The sequence below is a fragment of the Nestor notabilis genome, unplaced genomic scaffold (genome assembly GCF_000696875.1).
Source record: "Nestor notabilis isolate BGI_N333 unplaced genomic scaffold, ASM69687v1 scaffold13167, whole genome shotgun sequence".
Taxonomy (NCBI): Eukaryota; Metazoa; Chordata; class Aves; order Psittaciformes; family Psittacidae; genus Nestor; species Nestor notabilis.
This window is the reverse complement of record NW_009936176.1, coordinates 97,442-108,680: the sequence shown is the minus strand read 5'-3', so window position 1 is coordinate 108,680 and position 11,239 is coordinate 97,442. Positions and strand designations below refer to the sequence as shown.

At 43.9% G+C, this 11,239-nt stretch overlaps 1 protein-coding gene across 1 annotated transcript in view; it reads left to right on the top strand.

The window, feature by feature from the left end:
* Window positions 1-519: 519 nt before the first annotated feature.
* TMTC1 (transmembrane and tetratricopeptide repeat containing 1) overlaps window positions 520-11,239 on the top strand; it is a gene marked incomplete at its 5' end in the record, with an annotated part of 44,865 nt that continues 34,145 nt past the window's right edge. Inside the window, 2 exons of the mRNA XM_010018207.1 lie at window positions 520-684; window positions 8,844-8,957. Coding sequence (XP_010016509.1) covers window positions 520-684; window positions 8,844-8,957 — 279 coding nt within the window. The remainder of the gene's footprint in view (window positions 685-8,843; window positions 8,958-11,239) is intronic.

Genomic DNA, 11,239 nt, shown 5'->3' with positions numbered 1-11,239 from the left:
TTCCAGGAGAATCTGCTCCAAGATTTTGACATGGCCTCTTACTCCTCCTGTGGCATTGGCTACACTTGTTCTCCCACTACAACTTCACAGTTTGTAAACTAGAATTAATAGTGACCACTGCTGGGGTTGTTTGGAGACTTCCCTGTACTAAAAATGTTTTTCACTTCCCTGCTGCCCCAGTAGTGCTCAGTATTACTGTTATTACATGGTCCTTTCTTAGCTTGCTGTTCAGAAAAGCAGCTGCCTTCTGCGGGCTGGTGTAAGCTACTATTATGCTGGGTGGTATTATGTACGCTACTGTACTTCTGGCATCTGGGTCTATCATTTAGATTAATTTGGAAATTGTGTAGTGACCTGAGGAAAGCTGATGTTGAATTGGAATTTGTTAGCCCAGAAAATATAATTAGTCCAAAGAACCCTCTAATTGTGTAATAAATGGAATAATGCATGGTCTTGCATATAAACAGAGTACTGGAATACAACTTGTGGTGCATTTTCCTTTTTTTCCTTTTTTTCCAGTATGGGGTACTGCATCCTCTTTGTCCACGGTCTGAAAAAGCTGTATACATGGTTAAATAAGTGGAGAATTACTGTTTTGACCCTCTTTGCTTTACTGCTGCTGCTCTTCTCTTGGAAGACCGTGAAACAGAACGAAATCTGGCTGTCACGAGAATCTCTTTTCAGGTATGAGTGACCACGGGAGAGCAATTGCATTCTTCTATTGTTGAAAATGTTTGTTACATGGAATAGTCTTCTTTAGCATGAGTCCTGCTATTGATACATTGTTGTGATTAACTTTTTGATTATTGTAAAATAACACCTACTTTCTCTCTTCTGGCAACTGTGCAGAAACTGGTGTCAGCACTTTACATGCTTATGCACAAACTTTGGTTCTGGCAGTTGCATATTTAAGGCATGCTATTTTTACATAACTTCAGTTCTGTGGATTTACCAATAACGTAGCACTTTCCTTTTTAAAGACATGGCAAAAGTTTGTTGTGATCCTCCAGAATATCATAGTAATGCCATGGAAAATATTTAATTCTTCTTAGTGATGTTCTTAATGATAAAAAATGAAATGCCATGAAGTGCCCAACTTGATGTACCATATTTCATTTTATTTGATTACTCTTTGCCAAAGAGCTCTCTTTACAACTTCATTTCTACATTTTTTTGCAGTGAAACAGACTGTTTCATTTTGTGTTTTGCTAGCAAATACATTGCATTTGCCTCTGGCTGCTTTCAGCAGTTGTCTAATTGTGCAGTAATCGCGAAGTGCAGGTGATCTGCATATGGGTTGCTTAGCTTTACTCTCTAACTTACTGGCCAGAGCAAAGTTTAATTTACACAGCCCTAAAGAGTATGAAACTAGTTTTTATGTGTAGCCTTCGGTCTTCAGGAAACTCTAGTGAAGTGGCTGGAGCTCTGTTAGTGGGATTTAAAAGAAAATAAATCTGGAATAGAGGTTTCTTCACTCTGACATGATTCATTGCCTGTTTCCCTGAAAGGCTGTTTGCTGTTCAAACAACAGCAGCCATGGTGACTGGTCTGGGCTCACACAACAATCCCTGTGAAGCACACCTCCAGTCCAAACCCTTCTGGCTAACAGTGGCTGGTCGGAGGAAAAGCATCAGGCTTTCCAAGTTGGATGACTCTGCCATTGAAAGGGGGGTGGAAAGATGGTAATTCCATATGCTGAATTGCAGGCATCATCTGGTATCACATTGTGTACAGTTATGGTCACCTGTGTTCAGGAACAATGAAGTCAAACTGGAGCAGATGGCAGGAAGACATCTCCTCCTATAAGGACCACTCTTGGGATGATATGGGATGCCAGGGGGTCTGTCACAGAAGAGAAGAAAAAGGTCATATCTACCTAGTTGGACACAAGTGGACTTCTGTCCATCCTACCTCCGTTCAAAGCAGGGTGGCCATGTACGAGCCAGCTCATACTCAGAAACCATGGCACTGCTTCAATGCAGCACTGAGCTGGAGCTAATATACCTTGCCTCAAGGCAGGGATTTGGTGTTGCACAGGGTAGTATGTAGGGCTCAGTGGCTTGGGTCAAGCTGGCTCGCTCTTCAGCTCATGACTTTTAGGGACAGTTCCAGGAGAGGGATCTTCCCTGGGCTTTTCAGGAGAAGGCAAGAACATAAGTGTGCTCCTGCTGGGTCACCTCATGTCAAGGCCTTCCCCTGAGAGGAATCAGCAGCGGATGGCTAGAAAAGCAGTGTAAGAACAGTGTAAGCAACAGCGATGCTTCTTTCCAGTCCTTTCCCAGCTTGCAGTAATCTACAGTTTAAAGACTTCCTGAATCAGGAGTTACTTGCTATTTTTGCTTTTAACAACCACTGATGGACTTTTCTTCCATTAATGTGTCTGACTGTTCTTGCAAATCTATTTATAGTTTTGGCTTCTACAGCATCCTGTGCGCTGGGCCCTGTCGTTAAATTACACAGTGTGCACAACTAAGACTTCCCTTCTGTCAGCCTTCTGCCTGGTCGTCTTGTCTGGTGTCTCCTAGTTCTGGTGTGCTGAAAGAGTAGTGAGTAACCATCAGCTCAGCACTTGTCCCCCTTGGCCTTTATCTCCATCTCCCCCAAGGCTCTCTTTTTCATGCTGGAGTCTCCTGGTTTTGAACTCTCCTCATATGGAAGCTGTTCTGCATTTCTGTTCCTGCTTGTCAGTCTTTGCTGAATGCTTTCAAACTCTAATCCGTCCAGTTGAGAAGGAGACCAGAATCACCTTTCAAGAGATATGTACAGCACAGCAACGTAGGACTCTTTCTGGTTTTTGTTCCCTGATCTTCCAGATGCCTTTTGTCACCTCTTCTAAGCAGTGGGTGATACTTTCACAGCACTGTCCACAAAACTCCAAGGTACCAATTATGAGTGGAAGTGCCTGATATATAGACATGAATCTATGAGCAAATTTATGCAGTTTTAGAGTGTTTGTATATACACTCTGATACTTGTGCCTGTACCGGAATTGCATTTCATTTGCCATCTTCTTGCCCAGCCTTCAATACCATGAGATCCTTCTGTAACAATTTGTAGTTAGCTTTAATTGCTGCAGTGTTATTCACGCTGGTGTCACCAGCAAACGTGTCATCTCCACGTTTGCTCCCTTTTCAAGTCTTATGTGAACACATGAAGCAGCTCAGATGCCACTGCATGTCTCTTGGGAACCCTGCTTGCAGTCTTCTCCAATTGTAAAACATGTTCACATAGTTGTGCTCTCTGCTTGCTGTCTTCAACTAGGTGTTGATTCAGGAGAGGACCTTCCCTCTTACTCCATGATGCCTTTAAGAAATTTGAAGTGTTTTGTGAGGGATTTTAGCAAAAGCCTTTTTGAATATTTGAGTGCACAACGTTGATGTGTGTGATTCAGACTGACTGGGCTATTTTGGATTTTCAGAAAAGCTTTCCATAGTTTCAGTACCACGTAGCTGTTGAGTCTGTCAAAGAACAACAGATCTGCCCAACTAACTTCTTTCTGCAGAAAAAAAAGGTTAATTATTCTCTGTTGGATTGTAGTTATCCGGAACTTTGCTAGAACCAGTCTTTATTATGGATTTTCCCAAATTACCTGGAGTGGAAATCAAGACTTGCTGCTGTGTTGCCCCCAGATCCCTCCCCTGGAGCCAAATGAAGTCATGTTCATCACCTTCCATTTCTCTAGTGCCAGCCTCATATAAATGACAGGCTACATACTCCAGCTAATAGCAGCTTCACATTTGGTTTCCTCTGCGTGTGTACTACCAGGCCCAATGGATTTATAGCTGTTCTTGGTGTCGATTTGTTTTAAAGCCTCTTTTACTGCCACTTCAATTTGAGACAGGGCTTTGGACTTGCCCCTGTAGGTAAAAGCTCTCATGTGGCAACCTCTTCAGTACCACTGTAGTGAGCACTGGTGCAGAGAATCCATTTAGCTTTTCTCCTATGGCCTTTTCTTCTTCAAGCACTCCTTTTAGACCTCCATCATCTCTTTGCCTTAGGGGATCTTTGGCAGGTTTCCTATATTTGATGTATTCCATTATCAGCTTTGACGGCTTTAGCAAGATTTTCCTTAAATCTCTTTTGGTCTGCCTAATTATGGTTTATGTTTAACTTACTGAAGTTTATACTCTTTTCTTTTTTCCTTCTGTAGCTGTGATGCTCACTTTTTAAAGGATGTTTTTCATTTCTTGTAGCCGCCTTTACTATGCTGTTTAACCATATTGGTCTTTTTGTTGTCTTTTTAAGATCTTCTTTGTTAGGTGTTATATATCTCTCTTGAGTCTATAATACGGTAGGATACTTATTATTGATGGGAAGGAAATGCAAAAGAATAGTATAGCAAGAAGATAATGTCATCCAGGAGTGGGAGATCTCTTTGGGCAGAAGGAGGCAGCTATATATAGGCTGATGAGGAGAGGAGGGAGAAGTGGATGGAGACACGTGCAACAGCAATAAATTAGAAAGGACAGAGCAGGAGGAGGAGATAAGGAGCAGTAAAGAAGTATGAGGGAAAATAATAATGAAACAGAGCAAATCTATAGATGTGGGAAAGGAGACATAAATCAACCTACTTGGTAGTCTCTACATGTGTTGAATATTTTATTTTTAAGAAGTATGTGCTGAGAGATTCTTTATTCCCATTCCTAGTTCTTCATTCTTTTCCAGTTCCTGCTTTAATTAATTACTGTTTTTCTCCCCCTCTTATTTTTTTTTTCTACTTTCTATTCCTTCATTGCTTGGATATGTTTCTTTTGGTCAATCTGTTTTGATTCCCTTGGCCAAGAAAGACCTGTTCTCTTATACAAGTTTTCTCTATGCTGATCCAGGAGATGACTGTATACCTAACATGTTACCGGTTTTGTGCTTGTACCCCATTGTGTCTCATTCTCAAGGCTTACCCCACTTCAACATTGTGCAGCAGCACTGTTGCTACCTCTGGGCCATCCTGGCTCTCAGTCTCCAGCCCAAGGGCCAAATTTTCTGGATGCAGAAATCCTGTAGGCTCCTGGCTGAAAGGAGCAGTGTGGGAGGATGATGCTGTCTGAGGAAATGCTGCATCTCCACATAGGTGCACAAGCGTATGTGCAAGGACTAAAGGAGAAGCAAATGAAGCAAAAGTATAAGAATTGCTCATATATATATAAAGAGCTCAAATACACAGAGAGCATAGAAGTGCCCAACTATGTATTATTCCAATAGATCTCTGGAGGCCCCACGCAGCTTGTTTTCCTGTATTGGCAGGTGGGCAGCGATGGCTTATTTGTGCATTATTTAAGGAACTACCATATAGAGAGAATGTACAGGCCAGGAGGTCAGGCTCCACAGCCTCCAGCTGTGGTCAGTGTTAATTTCTGAAGCCAGGGAGAGGGAGGTGAGGGCTGTGGGCTAACCTCTGCATCCGCTGTACCAACTTTTTCAAGGCTTGCCAAGCTGCCATGTTTCCTGTTGCTCCTGGAAAGCATCTGCATGTACTGCCCATGTTTGTGACAGACAGTGCCTGGAAACACAGTTGTAACCAGCAAAGGAACTGCATGGAAGTGGCACTTTCTTAGTCAGCAGTTTTCCCTCCTAAGCCAGGTCTGCTGGCTTCAGTAATTCGCAAAAACCAACCCAGCTCCAAAGGTGGCATTTACTGCTGTGGTGTTTTGTTAATTCTGAAAGATGGCTCAGCTGAGGAGAGCAACTGCTATTGCATTTTGTGCATCTTTTATAGCACAGTTTAATGTGGCCCAACATTGATATCTGTGAAATCAATACAAGGGTAGGAGGCCAAGGAAAGCGGTTGGTTGTGTCATCCAGAGAATAATTGGCTGTAGAGAACCTTTATTGGTGATAATGATTCCCAGAGCAGAGGAGATCCCATCGTCTTTCCCAGGGCTCTGACTGAGGCAGGAGAGGCCTTGTTTCCCTGTAAGCAGAGCACCTTTTGTATGGAAATCACACAAAACAAGTGAAGCCTCTGCCCTGCACCCCAGTTGCTTTGCAGAGCAGAACATGCACTTAGAAAAACAGTGGAGAGGATCACAGGAGGCTTTTCCCAACTGAAGTGAGATTTGGGTGATGCTGGTATTTGAGGTTGGAAAATACCAGTGGTGTTTTATGTCTCTGATTTACAGCTAATAGGGTTTTGACTTTCCATGGAGGGAAAGTGCTACGTAAAAGGGTTTGCCTATTGTTTATTTTCCATTTATGTCACTTACTGCTGTTGTAGAAGCCAAAAGGGAAGGAAATCCTAGAGGAGTGACGTCTGATCTCAGTGGGCTTGTTTCTGGCTGGAGCCAGATTGGTGCCATAGGTTTTCAGAAGGGCACATGTGAGCTGGGCTGGGGAAGAGGGAAGTAGGAGAGTTTGGAAAAGCACATTGGAAAATTAAATTGAAATTGTAAGAGACTGGGTGCTTGCGGGAAGCAGAAATGGAAAAAACATTGTGTTCTGCTTTGTTATTTGTACTCCACCCTTTCCTGCTTGGCTTTCATTATGGACATTATTGTTTCCTCTGTCAACGAGCAAACAGTGTTCTTGGCTGGCCCAAGAATCGATTAACAGGAATGTTTGCCTAAACTCCCCTAAAAAAAACCCTCCATGTCCAGCGCTGTGTTTGCTACTACCTCCCACAGCACAGAGACTCCAAGCAGCCTCTGACATTGCTATGTGCTTTGCAAAATGAAGCTCCCCCCTCCCTGCCTATGCTAGGAGAATAAATAGGTCAGGGAGTGTGAGCAGCCTGACGCAGAAGAGAGCCCAAGTGAGAACCTGAACTGATTTCTGCCTGTCCTATGTCACCCCCACCTCCAGCAGAAGCACACTGGTGAAAGAAGCTTTATTAGTGACGATTTAATAAAAGGAACCAGCAGGATTAATAATAAATTCTATCTAAAGGGAGACAGTCCAGAGTTAAAATATTTAAACATACGCATCTTACTGTTAAAACCGTATCGCATTAGAACTGAAGTACTTGTGCATATGCACTGTCCTCCTCACTGTTTGCTCTGTTTCAGCAGAGGCTTGTAGCTGAGCCAGCAACTCATTGCATGTAGCTCTCAGCAGTTTTGAATGCCTGTCCGTGTCTCTGCGTGTAACACTGGCAGTGATGTAATGAAAACTCTCTGTATAAGAATTAATATTCCAGTAATGCCCAGAGGTTGTAAGTGTGTAGTTAATAGCTCCCAAGGCCAATGGAAATTAACACAGCCATAGCAGTCACACACTACTTGCTGCTGCTGCAGTATATCTTTGTGAAAACTAGTATAGAAAATCATTCTCTTAAGAATAGCATCAATTAACTGATTTAATTCAGTGATTAGTCACAAAATGTCTTATTCCTGTAGTGATCCCAGTAAGTAATTTGGAAATACCTAATGATTAGGAAGCCAAATACAAGGTGTATTTTTAATTTCAGTAGGCAAACCGTGGCTATGTTGTGCTAAACTCTGTAAGGCAGCCGTGGGTGAAGCTTGGGAAGCTCTCACAAGTAGGCATTAGCGACGCTTGATACCACTGGCTGCAGATAAGCAAAAAAGATATCCTATTTGCCACTAGGATTCTTAAGTGCTGTTTTACAGTGAAATCCCCAACAAAGGGTTTCTGCAGCCATGTGTGCATTCTCCCCCACTGGTGGGGACTGTGTGCGACCCTGCATCATTATGATTAACTTCCATACCCTCCAAAGTCAAACAGGAGAGACAGACAGGGCAAAGCAACAACACTTGAGAATATCCTAATCCTTTACTTTTTTCTGCCTGAGGTAGGAGGGTCAGAAAAGATGGGGGGAGAAAAAGCAACTGACAGAATCTGTTTCTGAGCAAGAAACAGCGCTTTGTCTGCTTTTACATGAACAGATTAGTCAATCCTTATTTCCCATTACCTCAGAGAGCCCCTATTTATGTGCTGGAAAGGATTCCCCCATTAAACAGAGTATGCACTTCTCTGGATTCTTGCAGGGGAAATGTTTCCATGCCGTATGTGCCTCTGATTATTTTCTCTCTTTAACCTTGAAACGGCATTTCCTCCAGCTGTGCAAGGTGCACCTTGCTTTCTGTGCTCTTAATTAAATAAATAAGCATATGCTTGCTCTTCTCCTTCTGTCTTTGCGCCCTCATTATTAATTCCAAATAGTTGAGTCCAATCTACATGTGGCAGGGGAGATGGAGGGGAGCGATGGTGTGGCTGAGCGGCCACATGTCCTCAGTCATGTGTCAGAATGCCGGAGTGTATGATTTGCCAGCTGAGGACAAGAGTCCCAGCTAAGGACAAAAGTGCCATTAGCCCTCACTTCCTGGCTATACTCCTCTCAGCGCTAAGCAGCACATACATGCTGGCTTAGTACTCAGAGTATGCTATGCATCCCCTCTAGTGGATGATGCACATGGAAAAGAGACCTTCTTTCTGGTACCTGCATCCAAATTTAAATCAAGATTTTTTGTAAGGTGCTCTATAACACTCAAGTTTAAGCAGGGCGTCTGTTATGGATATATTAGAGAAAGTGCTACTCTCTTTCCCCCTAAATATTGGCCTTTTTAGGATCTTTCAATTTAATAATTCAGATTTTTAAATATGACAGCACCTGGACACAGGGAGTGTTGCTGTGTTGTTGCTAGAGGTGCCTGCAGCGACAGCGGCCAGGACAGGTTGAATTCCTGCCACCTATTTATGTCCACTCGGAGTGCGTGGTGTACCAGTGCATGGGACAAACTCAGGGTAGTAACACAAGTGTGCAGGAGGTGACAAGGTGCTCAAAGTCCAAGCAAATGTTTCAGAGAAGGGGACCATGAGAAGAAGGTGGACCTTGGGGAAGGTGGGGTAACTGGACCGCTAACACTGTCCTGCTTCTGTTACTCTTGCAGCTCAGGAGTGAAGACCCTGCCCCACAACGCCAAGGTGCACTACAACTATGCCAATTTTCTCAAAGACCAGGGCCGTAACGTTGAGGCGATCTACCACTACAAAACTGCTCTCAAGTAAGTCCCTTGATGGCCCAATGGGGCTCTGGTTATGTGGTGCTGTTATCCCTGCCAGGCATGGGGCAAGCTGCCTGCTCCTCACCACTGGTTCCCAGGGGCAGCTCAGCTTTCGGGGGCTGGGAAAGTTCCCTGGCTCAGTGTTTGTGTGTTGTTAAATGAGGTAGCCTGGCTTCTCTCCAGCTCCACACATGTGTGTGTGCGCACACTTCAATATATGAGATAGAAATGTTACCATAGCTACATGTTGAGCAATGAGGTGTCATTTACACAGCTGAATGTATGCTGGTAAGCAGGAGGTAGTTGTCCTAAATGCATTTTCAGGTTCCTGGGCCATTTATCTTAGTAAATTGTTAATGGTGCATGCCTGGAAAATGCCAGTGCTGTAGCCATCTGAAGTGCAGTAATAATAATAGTACTTACTACTTGTATTGAGGCCTCTGTCCACAGAGCTTTGCATGAACACTAAACTAATTGATCCTGAAAATGTTCCTGTGCAGCAACAGCGTAAATATCTTGCTGAAGCAGGAGGGTGAATTGCCTTGCCCATAGATGCATGGTAAATCTGAGCCCTGGGTTGGTCTGTAATATAGGACATCTCCTGGGGTATAGATCTCTGACCCTCCCAACCATGTATGGATGGGGTCACTCCCTCTGAGCAGCATCGCTCCTGCTGGGGCTGTTAGTGCAGATCAGCTGGGGCCTTGGTGGCTCCCTGCTGCCTGGGCAGCACTCGGTGCAGCAAGCAGGTCACCCCAGTTCCCCAGACCTTTCCCCTGGGGTCCTGGGGGCCTGGGAGAGGGGACAAGTCCCTCAGGGGAATAAGCGCGGGGGGAAAGGCAAGGTGACGCGCTGGCAAGGGAAAGCAAACATGGAGGGTGCAGGTGATGTCCTTAGAATAAAAGCATATGTGGGAAGGACAGCCAAGGTGAGGAGTGGCTCAGCTGATGGACAGCAAGGACAGAGCTCAGCTCCATAGGGCATGTCAGGAGGTGCAAGTCATGTTCTTTCCTGACACATGGTGTGGCCGGAAAATCCAGAAATTACATCTATGTTTTGTCTTCTGGCCAGTTGACAGGGTTATAACAAAGGCTCTCCAAGGGCTCCTAACCCTCCCAGGCTAAGCTGGGAGGACAAGAGTTCATTGTCACTGAGGAGGGCCTGAACCTGGGTGAAAACTATTTTTAGCTTTTTTGAGCAGCATCCTGTTCTGTTTTACTGTGCTGGGCATTTAAGAAGTCATTTAGAGAAACCTCCATCCTATTTTTTTAATGTTTCCAGGAATGGAAAATCCAGCATAACCACCAATAAATTGTACTGAAGGTTAATTACCTTGGCTGTTGAAAATGTCCTCCTTGTTTTTCAGTCTGATTTGTTTAATGTCATCTTCCAGTCATTGGATTTGTTCAAATGCCACACTGAAGATCCCATTACTGTTTTCCATAGAGTGATCAACTCCTCCCTTTACCTGCTGCTTGATACAACCCACTGAGGTAGTTGCTGGTATTTTCAGTGTCGTGTGTTTTTGCAGTCCTCCAGTCGTTCTGTGGCTGGTCTCTGAACTTCCTCCAACTTACCAGAAAAACCCACTGCAAGTTAAAAAGAAAGGCTAACAAAAATTGTTAAGAAGTCCTGCAGTGAACATGCTAGCACAAAATAATGTAACAGCTTCTACCAAAATTGCCTCTGCTTGTGTAAATCAGATTTGCTAATGAAAGATTCTGCTCTTTAACTCAGCAGCACCCATTTATTATAATTATAACGCTGCCTTCTGCTCTGCAGTATTTCAATTATGAAAGAGTCTGCTTTGAGAACTGATTGCAAACATTTCTTCAGCTTTACTAGATAGTGTGGTTTGTGCTTGATGGTATTGTTTATAGAACATCCAAAGCCTTGTCGGGACTTGGAGCCACACAGAACCAACCGTGCTCTCTTCTCTAGGTGCTTGGTGTCTCAGTGACACCAGGGCTAGTGCTCCACTTACTTCAGTAATTTCAGGATAAGTTGGCACTTTTGAAAAGTGAGACCAACCTCATGTATTCGCTGTCTGACCCAGCAGAGCAGACCAGGAGTTGGGAGTCTCCTGCTGGCTCCACCATTGGGAAGCTGCATTACTTTGCCCCTGCCTCTGCAATTGTTTTCCGTATTTTTACCCCTTTTTCCCCACCCTGTCACAGGGAAATTATTTGTGTAATAAGCAATAAAAAAGTGCAAGTAGAAAGCGTTGTGTGTTCTCCAGTTGAGAATTACATTCCGTGTCTTTCCCTCAGACATACCCCTTC